General features: G+C 39.5%; 1 protein-coding gene across 2 annotated transcripts in view; it reads left to right on the top strand.

Moving 5' to 3' along the window:
* The window catches only part of USP22 (ubiquitin specific peptidase 22), a 111,601-nt gene that overhangs the window by 24,988 nt on the left and 63,878 nt on the right, over window positions 1-22,735 (top strand). For both annotated transcript variants that reach the window (XM_064461501.1, XM_064461500.1), the window contains exon 2: window positions 16,290-16,422. In XM_064461501.1, the coding sequence (XP_064317571.1) occupies window positions 16,290-16,422 (133 nt within the window). The remainder of the gene's footprint in view (window positions 1-16,289; window positions 16,423-22,735) is intronic.

The raw sequence follows: 22,735 nt of genomic DNA, 5'->3' as shown, positions 1-22,735 counted from the left end.
TCCTTAAATGGAGGCATAGAATTTGTCATATCTGGTAGCATGAGAATGATTTGGGTTTTATCTCACTGGGGTCGGGCAGCTCTTTGGCTGAAAAGTCTTCTTCCTTTCTATCTTTCTTAGTTTAATAGAGGTATTAGAATTTTATGAAACCTAATTAATTGAGAGAAAAACTGGTGTTTACACAGATTGTATAATGCTTATGGCTCTAGGTATGCTTTCATGCTTGATATCAAGGAAGGAGGGGATGTTTTAGGTCCTGAAATGAATGTTATCTGCACTTAATTATGTTTTCACCCTTTCTTCTGCAGCCTTTCCAACATCTTCCTTTGGAACAGTAGAGGGTAGGTGAAGCTTTCTAGAGATAGGCTTCTCTAAAACGTGGCTAACAAAATGGCAAAAGTGGAGATGCCTTGTTTTTGCTTTATTTTGTCCTTTAAAGAGCAAGGAAAATAGGAAGAAAGATCTGTTGTTGATATTATGAAATAGGCCTTCACTGTAATTAACAGTCTGGGAATTTTTCTGCTTGCTTTTCTTATCCCCGTGTTGCGAAAGCCTGCTGTCCTGCTGGGATTTCTTTTTGGAATGCAGAGGTGTGTTCTAGCTAAAAGCATGTGCTTTGCCTAATAAGCTTTCCTAGCCATTGAGCCCAGCTGGCTGCTGCAGCCTGTATTTGTTTTGTCTTAACTAATTTTTATATCCATGCTTTAAATTAAACTAACACTTTTTGCATTAAATGACAAACCAAGCACAATGTCCATAAATGAAACCGAACACTCTAATCTACTAATTCTTATTTTCAATGTGCAGCATTATGTAATCAAGCAGCCTACTAAAAAGGAAGATGCAGAAATAATACTGGTGGCGTGTAAATGGTGCTAAACTAAAGTGATCAGCCTTTGTTGAAGGGAATGTTTATAGAGTTAAGGGTTTAGTACTTCCTCTGATGATTACAGAAGACAAGTGAAGGGAGCAGGATCTAGCTGGTCAGCACAAAATGTTCTTGTCAAATCTTCATATCTTTTGCTGGAGGAGATCACACGTGCCATCAACATGTAGCACTTAACTGGAGTTTGCTGATGGGTGAATCTTCAGGGTTGTGGCGGTGTGAAGTAGATAAAAGTTCCAGGTACTCAAACTCTTCAGAATTCAGCTGTGTCTTTCTGGTTTGGTCCGAATTATGAATGAACAGAAAAAATGTTGGAAGGCAAAGCATGGAATAGAAGTCTGTTTCAAATAGTCATGAATCACTTTTTACAAGTCTACAACAGTGACACTGGAATTGTTGCTGCAAGATTGCTCTTCATCTATCTGTGGAAATTAAACTTCTTTGTTCTTGTGCCCCTTTTTCTTCTTGCCTCTCAGTTTTTGTAGCTGTGAATGATGTGAGATGTTTTCTTGTTAGGAAGACATTTGCCAATGGGAAAGGAATACTTCTTTGTCTTGTGTGTTTGCTCAGATTTGGAGACAGTTGGATCATGCATCCTTATCCTTAGCTGTAGACAGACGGACTTACTGTGGCTGATACCTGTAATAGATGTGTTATTGTAATGTGGGCTTCAGTCTCAAGGGATGCAGAGCCTTAGCTACAAGGCTAGCGCTACATATTCGGTGCTTTTTTAGGTAGTGCTGCTTCTCCACTTCTGCTGCTCTGGCCTTGTGGGTCACAGCGAGCAATTGTGTCACAGTTTGGGTTCTGGCACGGTTCCCCTCAGCTCCTTTCACTGTGGGTTTGGGTTGTTCTCCCTTCTTCCTTTTCTCTCTTCCAGACTCTCCGTGCCTGCCCTGGTTTACAGCTGCAGTTGCCACACGTAGTGCAATCATAGGCATGGATGAGAGGCGTAGGCTTGCCTCTTCTGTGGCTTGATTGCAGAATATGAAAATTTTTCATGTAGTACCAGTCAAATATACAAAGCTCTGGCCACTTCCCACTCTGTGGTTAGGTGCCAGAGGACTGGGGTTTTTTGTTTTATTTTTCTTTTTGTAATAAGATGCAGCAGTTGCTTGGAAGTTAAATAACAAAAACCCACAACAACAATAATAAAAACCACCACTGACAAAAATACCTATCTTTAACCCTGTTTGGGTATTTATTCTCACAGTAGTGAGACTAAAGGACAGACTTTTTTTCTTCTAGTGAATTAATGTAGTTTAAAGCTGCCATGAGTAGAAGCTTCTCCCTTTGCTGCTAGGGTGAGTGGCATCTGACCTGCACACAAATGCTCTCCTGTTCTCATATTCACTGTAGGCAAGCAGTCTGAGCTGGGTCAAGATGAAGATTTGAATCTATTTGATGGTTTCCCATGTTGGTTTTCAAAGAATTGTGTTGCAGTGAGGCTCTAGACCTTTTTTTTTCTTTACACAAATGGCAGTGGACACATTTAGGGCCTGGATGTCAGCTCCATTCACTTACAGGTTTGCCTCATGTTTATTAAACTCTAACTGATCATGATCAAAGTAAACTTCCAGAACTCGAAACTACTGATGATGACACATCAAAAAGATACAAATAATTGCATTTGTAATTACACTATTAAAGAAGGGCAAACTTTTGCATGTGACTAAATTAAATAAAAAATCTACCAACCTTTTTTTCCTAATAGCATTCCTTCTAGTAGTGTACAGAATAGACTATTAAAAATAGCAGGATGGATTTCTCTACACTTGCTTAAAAAAACTCAATTCAGGAATTTGTCTGTTTAGGTCTTCTGAACAAAGCAATGACACTAATACATGAATTGTAATCTGTTAATGGCTTACAGGCGTCTGTGAGAAGGGAATATATGGATTTTTGCTTAATGCTAGTGTTTGGTACGTTAAAAAAACCTAACAAAATCTCTTTAGTTGTAGTCAACAAATTAAAAAGAGGAAAGAAATGAGAACTACTCCTGCAAGGTTCTCATCTTGCACTTCAAGAGAAGATTTCAGCATTGTAACTGAAACTTTGTTAAAAGAAATAGTAAAAAAGGTAGTGTCTTTAACAGTCCTGACAGCAGTGATAGAAAATTCAGAAAGTACTCCACTGCCACTGTGACCTTTACAGTACTAAACCTGTGCAAGGATTGCTGTCCCAGCTTCTCAGTAGCACTCTGAAACCATCAAGAAATGGTGTCCTTGCTTTTTTTGAATTTGCTGCCAGTGCATATTTGAAGTTGTAGAGTATGGGAGGAGCAGAGACTTCAACCACAAAATACAAAGATTCTATATTATACTAGACATTCAGTTGAAACACAACTAGGTAAGGTTAGAGATGCTTCGTGTGTAATGAACTTAAAATGCTCTTTCCTGTCTTAATGGAACTTTGGCTTTGAGATAACAAAGTGCTGGGTAGCATCTGGGGTGGGGGAAGGAGCAGGCAGCTGAAACTTTGTAGCTTCTACACAAAAGGCAAGCATTTATTATGGCAGCATTTTTTTTCTTAACATGTGGACAAGATGCTCTAAACTCAGTTTCAAGAACTGAATCTTACTAGTGAAGTGCCAAATTGAGACTGTATCGCGATGTATTTTTTTTGTGTTGGATTTGGGGGGGGGGGGGGGGGGGGCAGGTTGGAGGGGTTTTTTGTTGCTTCTTGATTGCATTTAGGCCATTCCAAATTTCTTTACTTGGAAACCACCCGTTCCCGAGGCCCTCCTGAACAGCAGGAGTGAGAATTCCGTGTGCCCTGATCTTGAGAGGCAGTAACAATTTAAGCGTACCCCTCCTCCCAGTTCACTCCTTTGAGAGGCAAGGAAAATGAGCTTGTTTTGCAAAACAAGTTAATGTTCCAAATGCAGCATGAAGTGTTATAATAATTGGCTGTACATCCTCCGTAAGAAGACAGAAGCTCTTCGTTAAGAAACTATCATCCACCTTCCTACACATACTGTGATTGATTATTCTGTGGGACCCCAGCAATTTGCAAACTCTAAATGGATAAAGGAATTAATTTTTGTCATGAGAATGCTTATTTTTCAGTTTTTTTTCTGAAGATGCTTTCATTTATTCTACCGATTTTAGTGTGAGAAATCCAAACTCTTTTCCAAAAGATATATTGTGTGTGTCCATATTGCTTTTATAACAGTTTTTCTAAGCTGACTTGCTTGTCTGTAGAGTTCAGAAGATCCATCTGTCAAAATCTTAACTCTTCTAAAGAGTGAATTGCAGTTCTGACCACCTCTGTCTTATCTCCATAACTTCAGGTTTGCAAATTTGTATGAAAGTTTTGTAGTGAATGAAAGATCTCTTATTTTGCTCTAGTAAAATGAATTATTAATCTGTTTTGTACTGAGATATGAGGAAATTGTAAGCTTCAACTTCCTAGATATCAAAGCTTGTTCTGTGCAAGCATATTAAGAATTTGCTTTCATTCTCTGGATGCTTCTAGGCAGTAGTGTGCTAGTTGGCGTAGAGTATTCCTGTACGTAAACAGCTGGGTGAACGTAAATATGTCCTCAGATGCTGATGATTTAATATCATGAGTGGAACTAGACAAGCAAAATTTTTGTTGGTCCACTATAGTTCCATTTTATGCTTCATGCTGGAGAAAGCACTGTTGTTTGAGACCCTGTGAATGTTCTGTCTTATTTTCTCCAAAAGACTATGTGGTTTTAGAGGATGCGCTTGTTCTCTGATGAAGGCTATTTAGTGTGTATGGGTTAATGGTCTTTTCTGTGTCAGCACATTTTTCTGGCATGTTTTTAAAGGGGAATGTGCTTCTTGGGAATGGTTTGCAGTGCTTTGGGCAAACCGGTCTTTGGAAGGAGAATCAGCAAATGTTCTGTATAGCTCTTGTAAAACCAAAAGGGAAGTTTGTTTTATTGTTTTGTAATGGGTTTTTCTTGTAGGCACTGTGAGGGGACTAAACTTGTCTTCAGCTCCTATTAGACAAAGAGGAAGTTTTATTCTTATGGCAAGACGAGAGTTTGGCTTGTATGCCGTATTTGTTTGTTATATGTATCATTGAAACCCACAATTGTCAGAAAAGTTGAAGCAATGGGGTTAATTTCTGTACTACCAGTTGGCTCACTTTGCTACCGTAAATATAAAAATGTCATGTATAATAACTCTTAAAGTCTTGACACAATGGTGTATAACTCATAAGAAGCTTTTAAAAGCAGAAATGTTTTCTGTCAGACTAATGCTTTTTGGTTAGGCTCAACAATGGATCTACCCTATTCAGTGTGGCATTAGCATTGTCTTTTTTTTTTAGTAAAACAAATAGTCGCTAATAGATGCGCTCTGTCACTCTGCTGCTGCTCATTTTCTACTAGACTTCTTTTTTTGCTGAGAATATTTGTCTCATAAATAAGTCATGGCACAGAGAATCTGTGCTGTAGCATCTTCCCATCCATCTTTCCTACTAGCAGAACTGCTTTGACTTTGATGTGGACTAATTAAGTTCACATATTTTTATGGACATCTTAGAGGAGTTAAAGAAAAGATAGCTGAGATATCTGTGCTTTTCTAAATGAGGCTGTAGGACTCATTAGGGCTTTGATCCTGCGTATCCTGAAGTGTCTTTTTTCTTTTCTTTCTGAAAGGATGCTATGTAGTGAATTTCCATCAAAGTAGTATGGCAGCCTTCCCGAGAGCATACCCGTTTTCATATGAAGAATCTGATTTCTTAGTTCTATGCAGGGCAAAATACAACCTCTGCAGCATGGGCAGGGTTTAGTAAGACTCTGCACAGCATCAGGCAGGTTTGTCTGTTTAGCTGGCTTCTTGAATTGCTCCCCAAGTCACATGCTCACAGATTAGATCAATACACTACCTAATAAGACATTTAAAAACATTTCCATGATTTGCTGACATGAGGGAATGGTGAGGTAAAGTAATAGATTCTGTACTATATCCTAGAATACACTACTGCGGTATTGGCAGGCCCCTTGTTCTCGTGTGAAATTCGCTACTGCAGTGGTGCATTGCAGGAAATAGATAAAAATCAACACACAGAATGTATCCATGCATCATATATTCGGGGAAAGAGACATGCAGTTGAACCTTAGCAGCTTACGTATTTTCACAAGGCAAATATGCTTTCCACTTTTAAAAGAATCTTACTATGGAAGGACATGTGATTTAATTTGAACAAGATCCATTATTTAAATGGTTTAAAAACACAATAGGCTCTTAAATGCATCTTTTATAGAGTACTTGAGAAATCATTTAGATTTGTAAATGCCTAGTAGTGGAGATGAGCACCTACCAAAGGAGAAGCAAATAAGCAATTTCAGCGTAGTCATTTGAATTCTGGAATATTGCTTTGTTCTTGTTGAAATACAGCTCTTTACTACTGTGACTCTATATAGGAAAACCAAAACTACATCTTTAGAGCATCCTCTTATTTTCTCCTCTAGCTTGTGCTGTCTGTCTTATAAATTGTGCAACTCTTTTTTTTTTTTTTTCCCCTCCCAAGTTTCATTTCAGCCTTGTACCTTCTGTGGAATTTTGTGTGAAACAAATTGGAAAAAGCTGGTCCTTTAAAAAAAAAAACAAACCACCACTAAAAACCAAAACTGTGATTTAACCTCTAGCTCTTGGCATCATCCAGAGCAAGGAGAGCAGAAAAAATCTCTATGTAGAGGTTAAATGATAACTAGTCAGATCTCTGCTTCACCCCCAATTGTAATACTAAATTTCATCAAAGTTCTCAAGTTTCAGATAGACTTGCACAGCTCCCTTGGGAAGAGCCCTTGAACCAAAGCTGTGTTTTTGGAGCTTGGCTAGAGTTTGGCTGCAACATTGTTCTCACTTAAGAACATGTCTTCCTTGCAGAGTTGATTCAGAAAAATGTGTTTTCTCTCTTGTGAGTATTCTCCATACATATAATCCCTTACCTTCAGCGTGATGGAGCTTTAACTAATTCCCTTCAGCGTACAAACACTCCAAGCTGAAGACAGCAGAGATTGTCAGTAGAAGTAACTCCCAGCTGCATAGCCTAATTGTTTTAGAGCAAGAAGGTGTGATTACTGCACAAACAGCTGCAATTGCTCTAAATGTATGTCACTGCCCCTCGTTGGGAGATGGTTCCACCTACAGCTGAGCCAGTGGAACAAATAATGTGTGTGCTCCTCATCAGTGTGAAGTCACCTGTCTTAGCTGAGAAAAATATGTTAGGTGCAAATTGTAAGAGATGAAGCAGAACGGTTTTAAACCAGCCCCTTCCAGTAGGAAGGGGACAAATAAGCTGTTTACTGATGTTTTCCGTCCTGCCGTTTAATGCAGAGCCTTTCTGGAGCTTTGATCTTATTGAATGAAAGACCACGGTAAAAGCGAGTCATTCTTCTTGTTCTGAATCCTTGAGGAAAAATTGCATGAAGTAGCTCACTTGGGAATGGGAAAGGTCCCTTTAGGGTAGGGTGATCCTAGCATATAATGGCATATGATGTTGGCAACTACTATATCAAGTTTAGTAGATGAGCACTAAAGTATCTGTCCTCAAGGTCTGGTCCTTAATGGAAGGAAGGCCCTAGGTAGGCTTTTCTGACCCCTCTAGACCAATCTTTGTATGCATTAATCCAGTAGTTGTGGATGAGGAAGGGGGGGTGGTGGTGGAAGGAGGTTGTCTTTCCTGAAATAACTTTTTTTGTGGTTTTGTTTTTTGTTTGTTTTTCTGTGTCTCTCCCCCTTTACTGGTCTCAGAGCAGCTGTAGTATGTTTGGGCACAGTGGAAAATGGTTTTTAACAATATTCTCTAAATTATTGCACTCAAGAATTCAGAAAAGCATGTGGAGTCATAAAACCTACTATATTATCTGGTACTGTTTAGAAGCATTTTTGAAGCTTTTTATGTGGAACCTGTCAGTCGTTTGGTGGTGGAGTTTTTTTTTTCTTTTCTTAATGGACTCAAAACTGTTTCAAACTTGCTTCTTGCAGTTCAGATCAGTGAGTCTCCTTATTTTATACTGCACCTTTTCCCAACTGCTGCTTAGTAAAAAGTTACCCATATTTTCCTTAATCGGGACTAGGGCAGGAACAGTGCTGCCATGCAAATGAGTTGTTAATGCAAGTACTCACTGTGCTCTAGAACTGCTCAGTAGTGTCTACTCCTGTTTTGTGGTACAGTCTGGGGAAGGAAAGTGGATGGTCCAGCTATTGATTTGTAAGTTAGTGGACACTTTGTGAAAGTTTCTTGGGTAACTTAATCCAGATTTTTCATCCTTCAGCATGATGGATAGTGTTATTTCCAAAGGTGTTTGGGGTCCTTTCAGGTTGCTTCCAGCTGACATGTCTAGAAGATGCTTTCATAGATGCGTCCTTTTCTCACATATTATGGAACAGCCCCTCTGTATTGCTTGTGCCCTGCGAGCTTGGAGGGTTTACCTGGGTGTTTGTCTTGTGTCGTGTCTTTGGATCAGCATTCGTTCTTTGGTTCTAACAATTCACTTTTGTACAGAGCGTTTTTCTGGTGTTCGGCTAACTCTGGAAAGCGTGGTACCTTTCGTCATCTTCCCACCCTTTGAGCAGAGAATAAAAATAATTGTTTACTATGTCCACAGGCACAGAACAAAATACTGTCAGGCTTCCACAGTCATTTTTGTGGTTAATTTTACACTTGAGAAGACCTGTTCAGGAACTGGAAACAACCAAATTGGTTGGGTTTTTTCTCTCTTCTTTTTTTGGCTCTCTTTTTCCTCTGTCTTCTTTCTTTTTTTCCTTTTTTCTTTTTTCCTTTTTTAAAAAAACACCTTGATTCTACCATCATTATTTCTCAGGATGAGAATCCTGGTCCAATCAAAATATTTGGCCAGCTGTGCTTTGATTCCCGATGGGTTAGCCACGCTGCTGTTGTGGCAAGCCGTCACTCCTGCAGAAGGTAGCTCAGGCTGCTTTATTAGGATAAACTTCCGTTCTCCCCAGCCTCCAGAGAATTTGTCAGCCTGGCGTCAGAGCACCACAGAACACTTAAAAGAGGCTTGTCATTGCCAGATGAGGAAATTGAGATAATTTGTCAGAACCAAAAGATACAATTGAAAAAGGAATAGGATTAGTGTGCTTTTAAAACTTTCAGACCAAAAAGTGCTAATCAAGCAGATAATTAAAAATATTCTGATATTGGCCTCAAAAACTGTAAGTCTTGTTTCCCTTGTGTGGTTTGCTAGTGTCTTCCATGAAGATAGGAGGGAGGGAAAAGAAAAAGTGAAAAAAAAATAGAGGTGGGGGAAACTGCCTGCAGAATTTGAATTGCTGAAAATATTTAATCATTATTTCTCTAGCAGTAGGTACTGTGCAGCTGTTTTTTTCAAAATCAGGGTTAAATTAAGATAAAACGATCCTGAGGCTCGAACAGGTGACCGTAATGTACATGTTACTTTGCCTTATCAAAAGATAAGTAGCTGGTGCCCTTGCTGGGATGCAGTGTCTTCAATAAGGTGTAATGGAAAAGTTTCCTCAGCTTGGAAGGAAACAAAAAAGCTTCATCAAGTTGCCTTGTAGCATCTTTTGTAGTATGTTCAGTACTTTCACAGTTGCTTTTTTTAATTATAGGCAGAAGTAGGGTTTGTTGGAATTAGCCACAGGTTAATCTAATCTACAGAGGATACTGAGCTGCTCAGGTGGTCATAATGGCATATTTTTATTTACACTTAGTTTGAGAACTGTGATGTTGTTTAACAACTTAGGCTATTTCATCTTTAATTATAAATTGTGATATCGTTATCTTCAGACTTGTGCTTCGATGGTCAGAGCCAAACATCCCATTCCCAGACTAGGGAAGCTGCGTAGACGTCTTCCCTCTGCCACACCCGATGGCAATATGGGAGCCAGCAAATACACCAGTGCAGAGCAACCGCCTTAGATTTAATGTTTGCTGTTGAACAGCACTGAAATACTTCACTGTCTTTTTCTGCTGCTGTCTAAACATTTAGAATAACCCAGTTTAAGAAGTTGCCTGTACTTGGCTTTTTTATTTAAGGTGACTTTCTGAACACTTACCAAGCCACAAAAGTCTGTGGCCAGCGTACAGTTTTGCTAGTATTAATAAAACATTTGCTAGTACCCCTCACGCTACTGGGGATACTTTTTTTTTAAAAAAATACATTTCTAATGTGGCAATATCATAATTAAGACTTGGTTGCAGGAAGTGGGTGAACAATACTTAAGTTGATTTTTTTTTTTTTCCTAAAGCTGATGTGTCAGGAATGTGTGCTGACTCAGAGTAATTCTGAATCATCCGATCAGCATGTGGAGGAGTGATTTATATGCCATACTATGGAGGACTGTAGAATCAATTGCCTCTTTTTGTTTCTTGAAAACTAAGAACATGGTTTTGAAGTTTTAAGTATTTAAATTTATGAAATATCTCAGCCACTATACTAATGCATGATGGGTCTGTGGCATGTCTGCCTTAGGAAAGCAGTACAGTGAATCTTGAAGTAAATGTAGACTAAGAAGTGATAGAAACATCATGAGGCAGACTTGACCTAAATTTGTTACTCTTGAGGTGCAAAGGCTACTCGAGAGTAATAAATCTTGTCAGCTGTGGTTTAATATTGGCTTTCTCCTCCCACAAGGCAGTAGAAAAGCTGCTGTTGGAATAGCCGTAGGGTCTCCATCTTCAGCAAAGAAAGCAGCGGTGGCTGGTTATATGACCTTTTGTGATTATCTGTCCTTTTTTCTTTCAAAAAAAAAAAAAAGGGCTAAGGGATGCATGCCGTTCATCACTCACCATACGCTGCTGTGTCTACATTACATTTGGGCAAGAACTGGTTGCAACATGGATGGATAAGAATAAAAATCAAAATCTGTGCCCAGGCTATGGTCTAGACGTGGCAAAGGTGAATAGGAGAGGCAAAAATTGACAGAGAGGCTTGACTGTACCTAAAATGTGCATATTGGGACCATGAACTCTTACGGGAAATTTAAACATTTCCTTACATATTCAGAGTCTTGATCTGTGGCCCAGTGAGGGCATTTGCACTTCATATCTGAAAGGTTTCAGTGGAAAGTCTGACTTTTCTGGGTGGTTTTTTTTTTTCTTCCTTTCCCCCATTCTGCTGTTAAACTAATGAACACTGCAAACTTTAAACCCGCGTCTTCCCCTTTGTTCATGTGTCTGTAAGGGATTAAGAATTCAAGAAAGCAGGGTTTTATTGTGGGAGCTGTCACAGGTTCCTGAGGCTCTGGGCAAGCGGACCCTCATTTGTTGCTTTCTCCTGCTTGACTCTCCCACCAGTGTGTGGAAGCATCACTGGGAAAAGGGGATGGGACTTGAAAGGATGCGTGTGTATGTATGTGTGTGGTTGTTACAAGGTTAACTTTGGAATAAGTTCCTCAGGTTCTCACAGAAATCCTACTTGAGAATTCAACAGCCATGAGTGGGACTCCTCAGTGCCTCCTTGTGCCTGGAGTTCACCTTCTTGCAAGTCCACTTAAGTACTGCCTTGTAAGGAATAGTTTGGTCTGAAGTAATGCTTCTGGAGCACCAATGCTTCTGCTTGGGAACAAAGCAGCAAAGTCACAAACTTAGGCATGGAGGGAAAGTACCCCACATTCGCCTAATTCTGTAGAGAGGCATGTTTAGATCTCCACAGCAAACACCTTAATCTGTGTAGACTGAGATCAAAGTTCTTTTTTGAAGAATGAAGCTTGGCTTTGGGCTGGAAAGTGAAGCGTACCCCTCCGAAGACTTTCAATAAAGCTGATAATGTATTAGAAAATGAAATACTTTGTCGTCTTATTTCTGAAGTGTCTTAATGTTATGTCTGTTTCACACAAAAACTTACTTTAAAAGGTGTGGAAATAGAAGTAGATTTGTACTGGGAAACTTTTACTTGCCTAATACTAAGAATTTGGACACGATCAAACACTTGCAGGGATCCATAGCTAGTGTATTTGCTTTAAGAATACCTTAAGAATCTGCTTCTTTGAGTTACTTGTGAACACGTACAGTGTGGCAACACCTTCCTTATGATCTTTTAACCTCCCAAGCCTCCCACTGCCTTGTTAGTGTTACCTAGTTCATCTTTTCCCATGAACCTTTGTGGTGAATATGGTTTGCAGACTGTGAAAGGTAGGTGGTCTTTGGCTTGTAAGCTTGTAACTGAAAACAGCTCTATTCTGAAAGTGCTTTGATATATTTAGTATGAGCGTAAGACTCCTTAAGTATGCCAATAGAAAACTTCTTGAAAAAGATATTTTCCTCTCATTAAATAAGAACTGAGCTTCTAAAGCTACTTCTGAAACAGCTGAATATAGGGAAGGGTGATTTGCAGTAGCTGAGGTATGTCTCTTGCTTTCCCCACAGTTTGCTTTGCAGGGATAGGGTATTGCCACTTGAAATTGCTGTTCATTGATCTGAGGAGCCAAAATTACGTGAAGTTGAAACAGGTTTGTGGATTTTCGGAAGAACTGATGCTACCTGCCCAGCGTGACCTTCTTGCTTTAGGTGGAGCCAGAGCTGGCCGGGGATAGGAGAGCAGGAATGAGAACTGTCAGACAGAGAACTGCTAGAGAAAATTAATGCATCCAGCTGGCACTGGTTTTTTGCCCTATCACCGTTTAGATGGTAGGACTGTAAACTGATAATAAGCTATTCTGACAATTTGGGAAGACAAAGTGTCAGCAGTGTAGTTTATTTGACCTACTAAGGCCTGCTGCTTTCTTTTTAACTCACTTCATGTTGTAGCTCTTAATAACCAAGAGCAGGTAGCCTTCTAGAGATGAAACTACTGACCTGTGTTACAGGTCATTACAACCACGTCCCCCTTGTGTGTGGTGCACTAGACTTCACATCCCCACCCTCTAGGCTGTTAAAACCTCCTTTCAGGAGGGAAGAGAACCGTCGCTGGGGGTCTGCGTGTGTGTTACCACCATCCTAGTAGCAATAAAGCAGATTAATAGAGGAAAAAACACTGAAGAGGGAATTGGGCTATCTAATGTTGCTCACCCCTGCAGCCTTGTCACAAGCGTTGTCAGTTACTGTGTATGTGTGCACACACCGTTTGTATTGTGCAAGACCATTCTTTCCAGTTTTCTCTCATTAAAAAAACTGCTTATAATCTGCCAGAAAGAAAATGCTCAGTGCCTCTCCTGGTTTCTGTGTGCAGTTTGTTAGCATATCAAAGCAAACTTAAAGGGGATGGATGGACAGAGCTTTGGTGTGGACTGAAAGAAGACTGGCTGGGGACATAAGATGAGGGACCGAGTGTGTGGGGAGAGAGAATAGGGTTAAAGATGGAGAGTGGAGTGCTTGAGGGTGAGGAGGATAAGGGAGAGAAGTAAGTAGGCACAGAATAAAATGATGTGGGAGCAGAATAATAATGGGAGGGGGTGTGGAGCACTGGGAATACTCTACATTTATGTCTTAGGATGAGGAAGGGGTGTTCTTGTACCTAGGAGGACCTACCAGAGGAAAGGGGAAGTGACAGGTTGATTCTGCAGCAAGAGTGCTGGTTGACTTCCCTAAAGCATCTGCACCATAAGCCAGACCTAACTTGCTTTTCAAAAAAGCTGAGTCGTGTCTTAAAGCAAGCTTGTAACTGTATGGATCCGACTGACACTGATTACTCATTTGCTGTATTCTGTTTCGTCTTAGACTGTAGCCTCAAGAGATGTGAGCAGGGGTGGGAGTATTATGAAACAAACTAATTTCATTATTTGGGGTGGGGCGGGAGGGTGGCAGCTTTGTTTTAGCGTAGCAAATTGTTTAAAAGCACCGGCAGATGAAAAGGAGACAGCTAATCTAGTTAAGAATAGCCACTGTGGGTTTTTTTATATTGATTTCTTTCTTTGCTCTGTTGTCTTTTAACCTTGTTTTCTTACAATTTTAGAAAAACCATCTTGAGCTATTCTGAACAAATAGAGGATATGGATAAATAGCTTCCTTTAAGTGATTGAATGTCTCTTAACTTACCACTAATTTTTTTTTTACGTTCTCAGATTTCTCTTAATTTTCATTGAAATAAAAACTCTTAGGGTATGAATTTTCTGCCTCTAGCCTAAAATGATTGGGGTTTACATGCTTGTTATGTCATCTGTTTACAATACATTTAATGCTAAAAGATTTATTTTTAGCTGGCTAAGTAAAATAGCTAGTTGCTAGAGTTGTTGTCATAGCAGCAGTCTTAACAGATAGGCTGATCCTATTTAGCTTTTGCAGCCAAAGAGCAAGCGTTAGGCAACAGTTTGACAGTTCTGCAGTCTTTTTCTAAAGATGGAAATTGTGCTGGTGGTGGTGAATTTTTTTGGTCCTACTTTAAAATATTTCTTTCTGTAGGTGTGTGGAGTTTGGTTCAGCCAATCTATTTTCAACTAACAGAACTTAGGAGAACTTTGAATACACAACATGTGAGAGTCAGGATTTAAGTCAATTTGTGGAAGCTTGAAAATAAATTACACGGTGCAGCATGCTAGAAGCTTCTTTGGTTATTTTATTTTTTTTTAACAGCCATAAGTATTCTGAAAGAAAAATGCCAGACTAGAGAGCAGGATCGTTCATCATTTCTTCAGCACTAATTTTAAGTTGTGGCAGGCTGGGCAAATATTACTGAAGAACTTTGGGGGTTGGTTTTGATGAAATGCATTGCCTGGGTTAGATGATAGCTTAGTATTTTAGTCATTTCAACTCTTATTTTTTTTAACACGAAGAAAAAAGGGTGCTTCTATATTGACAAGCAAAGGAATAGTATTTTCAGATTAGTCTGTAAAATAAGGCGTACCTCTGTAAGTGATCTCTAGCTCTGAGCTGTTACAAATTTCAGTTAAACACGTGTCTGAACGCAGTTGCTGTTGTCAGAGATGAAAAGTGAATTTACTGTGAGGAATTTCTCCTGTCTGTATCTTGCAATCAGTTGGTATTGGACCTGAATTGTTTTCAGTGTTGTTGAGCTAAAGACTTACCCCTCAAACTCTCTTAAGTCTCTTACTAGGCATAGTAATTTTTCAAAAGATTTGTTGAACTACCTGAGTTTAATGCTGAAAGTGTTGGGTGTTGCTGGCTTAAAGAGTGCTTGAAATATGATTGAGAGTCAAAAAGTCTACTTAACCTTCTAATTGCCCTTTTTTCTTTTCCTCCAGGCCTGCTTGTTAAAATGTATTGTTATCATAGGAATGCAAACCATCATGTCAGGCGTACATGCTTATTAATGTCCAACGTATCATGGTAACTTCCATTGCATATGTCCCCATTCTGGGTCGCTCCAGGGAATAGTCAGCACATCGCTTCCCAAACTTGATTCAAAGCCAGTCTGAGAGTGGCAAAAGTGACATCTGTAACTCTCTGACTGGTATGGATTTGCTGTTGCACTACTCTTTTGTGGGCTGGTACCAAGAAATCTAATGAATGAACCTGGCAGAATCTCCCAGCAGAGAAATGAAATGCCATATACCCACAAGCATTTTAATGTTAAAGTTATATTAGAGCTCCTGAGTGGATCAAGGAGTTTGGTGCTGTGGAACAGCAGAGTTCTTGCTGTGGTCCCACCACCCAAAACTCCTGCCTCTTCACCCCTTTTACCTCCCTGCTGGGCATCTGCTTTCCCTGAGCTCTGATGTTCATCTGAGTCTACTCCGTCTCCCCTCATCTCCCCAAACTTAATAACCTGACAAAAGATTATTTTTAGTCTAGCTTCAGCTTCCAGGGTAGCAAGCTGAACTGGCTTAGCAAAGGGGCTGTTGAGCAGCAAAGCCTGTTGCTTTGAGGTAGGGACTGTGGGTGGGGGATGATTCTGAAGAACTGAACAAGAACAGGCGCATCAAGCCCTCCTTCCCCTGGTGATCGGCATCTGTGCTGCTGTAATGTTGAGCCCGTGCTGTGCTAGCCATAATGCCCAAAGGTTTTGCACCAGCAATGAGTGTTTACATGGCTCATAGTGAGCTGGATGGCGGAACTGATGCAGGTTAATCCGGGGGGAGTGGTAGGTTCATTTCAAACATGTCTGTCTCCCAGCTGGAGCACGTGGCTGTGATGGCTGTGCAGGTCATCCTGCTGGTACCTGGTTGGAATAGAAATGCACAGGTGGAGTGAGAGAGTGGTAGGACTGTGATATTCTGGCAGCAGTGCCTGCTTACCCTGGTGTGAAATGTTCATTAAGCTGCAGGCTGGGAGTTGTAAATGGGTTGACTGTTGTCTGCTCTGTACTTAGATGACACCTGGTCTCTATCAAGACTCTGAAATGTATTGGGTGAATGGAAGAGTTTTCTCCATTACTATGTCTAACTGGTGTTTTTGGCGTGAGGGCAGAACTCCCGTTTCCCCTGATGGTTTGCAGCACCGAGTAACGGGGAAAGCTAGCAGTTACATCTATGCCCGTTTGGCTGGCCTCGGAGATGTGTTTGTCACTCAGTATTCTTTGTCTGCTTCTCTATTTCAGGCAAAGTCGTGCATTTGTCATATGTGTGGTGCCCACCTGAACAGACTCCACTCTTGCCTCTACTGTGTCTTCTTTGGCTGTTTTACAAAGAAACATATTCACGAGCACGCAAAGACAAAGCGACACAATTTAGGTAAGCTGTCATCCTGATATACTCGCTGGTTCTTTTTACCTCGCTGTGTTATCCCTGTCAGTTCCAGGCCAGTAATGTGATATTTTCTTGTAGCTACCTAATTAGACAGGGAGATTAGTTTTACTTGTATTTTTTTTTGTTTTGTGTTAGTTTAGTGGCATTATTTTAAACTTACTGCTTAAGATTCTGTTGCATTATAGATAAGTGTTTTGCCTATGACTTAAAATTTGAATTATTACTGTTTAGTATCTTAGTATTTATGAATGAATGTCATAGGGGAAAAATAATAAATGTGTGTAGACAGAGTTTTTGTCGTGGTGGTTTTGGTTGGTTTTCTTGTTTGCTTGGTTTTTTTTTTATTTTTTGCTAATTGTGAAAAATGGTGGGTTTACTGCCTTGAACTAGAACATTTATTTCAGTAAACTTTTTTCAGGAGATCATGTTCACTTTTTTGTTGTTCTTAAGGAAAAAAAATCATTCCTGTCATAAAGAAAACTAATCAAGTGATAATCAGAATTCTTTAAACTTTTAGAGTTTGGTTTGGTCTTCCCCCCCACCAGGTGTTGGCTTCTTATTTCCAGTGGAGTTAATAACCTAGGTAATAGGAAAACAGTTTAACTGATACGGAGTATCTTTCCCTCAACTGCCTCAAAAATGTTGGTAGCAAGTTCTATTCTGTCAGCTTTGGTGCTACATAATGTTCAAAAGCATTTTAAATGCAATTTAAATTGCATATTGCTTATAGTTTAGAACATTTTAGAGTTATAACACAAAATCCTGATTGTTTTATATTAAAATTCTGGTTGTGTCAAAATGGGTGTATACAGTTTTGCTTGGTGTACACACACGTAATTTTTTCTTCAAATGAAGATATGTTCTTGGAGTGATACAAGAAACAGCAAAAAAAAGCATTATTTCATGGAATAAATTTTCTCTTGGCCAGTGTGGGCACCATTCTCATTTAATCTACCCTAAGTGCTTATGGCACAAGCTGTCTTTATCTTCCATGAAGACAAAGATGTTCCAGAGGGCCAACAGTGCTGTGTATTCCTGTGCTTAAGAAACTGGTGTGTAAGCTTACTATTTATGGAAAAGATTATCTAAAACAGCAAATTATTATAGTTTCTTTCTCCATATGTGTCAAAGTTAAATATTTAGGCTCCATTGTGGTATAGCTTAAGTTTGTAAATGTCTTGAAAAATAGAACACTGGAAAATAGTACTGAATATCCATAATGTTTATGAAATTGCTAGCCTTTGAGAGTGACACGGTTGTAATTCTTGATGTCAAAGTAAGCAGCAGTATTCAGTATAAACTGTATAGATAACTGTGTAGAGATAACTGTACTTTAAAATAAGTTCAGGGGGAAAAAAAAGAAATGTACTAGACATTGGAAATTGGTAAGTGCTGATAAGGCCACATCTGGAATCCTGTGTCCAGTTTGGGGCTACACATTAGGGGGAGAGAGATTGGAGCTACTGGAGAGTGTGTAGCCAAGGGCCACAGAGAGGGTGGAGGTCCAGGAACACCTCTTAGGAGGAAAGGCTGAGAGCACTGTGACTCCATAGCTTACAGGAGAGATGGCTCAGGGCAGTCGCATCAGTGTGTGCAAATATCTGAAAGAATGGTTAAAAAAATGTGGAGCCAGGCTCTTTTCAGTGGTGTCCAGTGACTGTACAAGCAGCAGTGAGCACAAAATGAAACACAGGAGGTTCTGTCTGATCGTCAGGGAACACGTTTTTACTGTGAGGGTGACTGAGGACTGGAGCAGGTTGGCCTGGGAGGTTGTGGAGTGTCTATCCTTGGAGGTATCCAAAAGCTGTCTGGACACGGTCCTGGGCAACCTGCTCTAGACGGCCCCGCTTGAGCAGGAGAGTTGGACAAGGTGACCTCCAGAGGTCCCTGCCAACTTCAACTGTTCTTTGAAAATGGAAAAAACCAAACCAACCCAACCCTGGATGAAAATTCTTTCCTTGCTTTTTACAGGGTGTAATCTCAAAGAGCTTTTGAAGTCAGTTCATTAGATGAAATTATTTGGGAACCTTTACCAACATAGAAGTAGAAATTACTCTAGGTAAACTCTATTTAAGGATTTCTGGTAAAGTGTGTGGGTATATATATAATTATTATTACATATACTATATTTATATATAATTATATGTTACAAATAAATAAAAATAAAGAACCATTTGTGGCCAGGTTTAAAAAATGACAGTGCTAAATTGAGACTGTAGACAGTATTTGCCTGTTTATCTGTGGATACCGTGTAAACGCTGTAACATTTTTACCATTAAACTTACCATATTTACAGAGGACCTTTTTAAAAAAGGTAGATAAAACAGCAGATCACAACATATGCAATTATAAAGCTCTATCTGGGAAGCCTAAATTCTTAAAGTTAATTTTTGCGCAAGGTAGAATTTGCTGGTGTCTGCTGTAGTGAAATATCATCTGTTTCCTTAAAGGAAAGATAAAACTGGGCGGAGGGGGGAGGTGCTTTGAGGATGCGCTCACTCTTGCTTTAAGATTGTGGTATTTATTGTCATGGTACTAGACAAGAGTGTGCAAGGTAAGGTACTTCCCAAAAGGACTAGCCTTTAGATAAAAAGGGCAAGAGTTAATTATACAAGCCAAAATACAGAATACAGTATTGTATCATCCCCAAAAGTATTATTTTGCAGTTAAATGTAATGTACTCGGAGCACAAATCCACGTAATGGGAAGATTGTACAACTGACTCCTTGATTTCTAGTTTTGGAGATTCCTTGTTTCTTTTTTTAATGTCTGTTTTGGTGTTTAATTTCCAGCTGCATGTGAAATGAGCTGTAAAATATTTTTGTGGTTCTACTGGTGCTTTTGCTTGCTTTTACTGCTGCAATTTTCGTTGGGGAAATAACATGTGATAGGCAAAAACGAGTTAAGTGCTTTGAAATTTCAAAACGAACAGGAATTATTTTAAAACACTTGGTGACTTTTTGCTGAGCCAACATCAGTCTCCATGGAGACTAGCAGGAACTGCACACTTAATCACAGTTCTAAGAAATATTATAGATTTCAGCTGTAACAGCTGTCTGAGCACTGGAAGCAATGTTTTTGCAGCTAACTGCTCTATGTTTCGGGAGGCTTCAGGATCATAGTCCAGAGTTCTTAAAATCCATCCCTTGTTATCTCTGCTTCCCTGAGCAATATAAATTAGGCACTCACACTCTGACCTTATAGTGATACCTGTGCTCTTGCATCTGCTTGCCTATTCAGTGTATGTTAATAATACTGTACTTACTTTCATATATTCCTGGAGTTGTAGATGCGGGTGACAGGTAGGTGAAGTAAGATCCAGCTATATGAGCTGCCTTTTTTTTTTTGTTAAATCTCTGCATTGCACAGTCTCTGTTAGTCAGTCACCACAGTAGGCTGATACTGCCACTGTGTTGGGAATTGTTAATGCAATGTAAAATTTTTATACGGGTGTGAAAACCTTTAGAAAGAGGTAGGTAAGACTGACCTTTCCAGGACCTTGAAGACTTGGGACTATTCAAATTAGCCTTTTCCTGTTCTGTTTCAGTGCTGTTTTCTTACTGCATAGGCATCCCTCATCCCCCCCAAATAACTGATACCATTTTCATGTATACCCATGGGTATGTCCTAGGACCGCTCAGACATGGTCTGTGTCAAAATATGTAGTATGCGAAGGAGTTGTCAGGAGCAGATAAGCCTGGGCTGTCTGTCCATACTCTCCTTGAGAATTGTAAGGTACGTAATCAAAGTCACTGTGATAGACATCTGATTATAGATGCTACAGGGCTGAAATCCAGCAGCTTAAGCAAAGCAGTATCTTAGTCTGTGGACCTTGTTACTTCAGGAAGTAGTTTCTGCTGTTGAAATTTTAATAATACAGATTCCTTAATATTTCCTTTTTTTTCTTCTTCTCCCAATTCCATAAAATGTCTTGCTTCTTTGTGGCTGTACTGGCTGATGCTGTATCATAAATATGCAGCCTTCTGCCTGGTAGTGGTCAACAGAAGTAGCTTAGAGGGTAGGCAGGAGTATAGTTATTAAGCACTTCCCTTGTCATACTCTCCCTTTTTCTACTGCTCAGCTCATCAAAAACTCTGAACAGGGACTGCTTCTGGGTGCTTGTGTTCCAGTAGCTGCCAGTAGCCTGTCCAGTGTTAAAGCCTGCTTCCTTTCTGGCACCCACAACATGCAAAGGCAGCGAGTTCCACCGTTTCTCTGAGCCATACGAAAAATGCACGTGTCTTTCCAGTTTGCTTTGTAATGGATCTTGTAAGTTTGCTCTGTATTGCTTTTGTGAGGAATTGAGAAATGGTGAGTAAAAAGTCCTCATTAATCTCTTCTGGGATTCTTAATCTTTCTGATATTGTCAGATGTTTCCTTTTCCCAATCTATTGAATCCTGAACTGTTCTTAGCTTTTGTTATGAAATCACTGTATGATTCTTGATGTACTCACCATACTTTTTTTAGTTATAATGTGTCCATCTGTGGTGACAACTCTTTGGATTAATACATATCTAAGAATACAAGTCATTAGTATAATACTTCCATGACTTCTATTTTGTGTTTCTTCATATGCTGTTCAACACTGAGCTGATGTTATTCAGGAGTTACACCCAGTGACTCGGAGTCTTCTTTCCTAAGCAGTAATTGTTACTCATCTGCTACCTTACTGGTAGTGATTAGAGTTTCACTCTTGGTGGTATCACCTGCTTGCTAAGTATCTTGAAATCCTTCTGGAGCTTTCCTCCAAGCTTCAGATTTGATTATCCTAAATGAATGCGTGCCATCAGCATACTTTTGTCACGTTCCTGTATAATCTTTCCAAATTGGGTTCCAGCACCTGGGGAATCTGCTGGTGGTTTCTGTCCTTGTCAAAACTGATGGTTCCTTCCTTATCTCTTCCACAGTTGCTCAGTGAAGGAAAAGACATAGTAAATTAGTCCCCGAGTAGCAGGAATGGGAAGATGACTCTGAACAGTAGCTCTAAAAAAAGAGGGGTTGGTGCTGTAGAGAGAGTTCATCTCAAAACTGTAACAGTGATCCAACCAAGAAACTGATAAAAGGGACTGAAAAATCCAAGGCAGAGAGCAACTGAAGTTTTAATATTCTTTCTGAGTATTTTCTATTGCATCGTGATTAAAACTTTTTCAGGGGGATATCATACGGGAAAACAAAAATTATGATTTTTGAGAGCGCGGTATTTATGTTAACCTTCCTTGGAGTTTTCCCCTACGTACTTTTTATATATATATATATGAGTATATATAAAAATTGTGTGTGTGTTTTATATATATAGGCACACATCACTTAGCTGCAAGAAAAAAATCACTGGTATGAGGCTTAGGAAAGTCTGTGGCAGATAACCATTCTGAGTTAGATTAATTCAATTATGGTATCAAAGCTCTGTGTAGACCTATTTAAACTCCTTGGTAAGGAGCCAACTCGTGCATTTCCATGCTGTGCTTGTGTCTGTTAGATGCACTTTTAGCACATGGATAGTACCCCTGAAACAGCACATGATGCAGTTTTTGGATGAAGTCTTGGTCTGCTTTAAGGCCCTGTTCTGGAGTGAAATAAAAAGGTGAGTGAAATAGCAGGGCTGAGGTTCAGTGGTTAAAAGACTAAACGAGAAACAGTTGGAAGATGGAAGTACCATTCGGTTTCTAAAGAGATTGGCAAACAATTGATTTCAGAATTAGTCCTGTTAGAGTACCTTTATTATTTATTAGATCACAAACTGTTGAGGAACTGTTTTTTCAAAGTGTACACTGATCTAAGGTTCAGTCCCATAAATACATTTGTGGTGAGAGGAACTGGGTGGGTGAGCATAATAATAATGCTCATAGATTAAGTTGAGGATTTTTTGGTAGAGTTCAAAAAACTTCTACTTCTAGAAAACAAATAACTAGGGGTTTTTTAATCTGATTTCAGAGGAAACAAGACAAAAAGCTGGTTTCTGTAATTGAAGTCAGTCAAAGGAACAAATCTGGTTACTCCTGTTAATACATACCTGTCTGTTGAAATTTAATATGTAGAAACAGAGAACACTTATGTAAAGGAATGACAATAAAAGTTACTTGACTTTCATTTGAGCTGGAAGGATTTGACTGTAGTGTTAACTCTACTGCCATCACGCAGAATTGAGTTCTTTTGTAAACAGCCAAGACTTTCATTATACTCTGGGTGGAAGGGGCAATTAAAGCACTTCCCTTGCAGTGTGTTGCAGTGCTAGAGTAGCAGTTGGGTTTCTCCTTTTCCATCTAGGCTCAGAAAGAGGTAGAAAAGGTCATCTGGGCA

The sequence above is a fragment of the Phalacrocorax carbo genome, chromosome 10 (assembly GCF_963921805.1).
Source record: "Phalacrocorax carbo chromosome 10, bPhaCar2.1, whole genome shotgun sequence".
NCBI lineage: Eukaryota > Metazoa > Chordata > Aves > Suliformes > Phalacrocoracidae > Phalacrocorax > Phalacrocorax carbo.
Note: the sequence above shows the minus strand (reverse complement) of the source record. Positions and strands in the feature narration are given on the sequence as shown.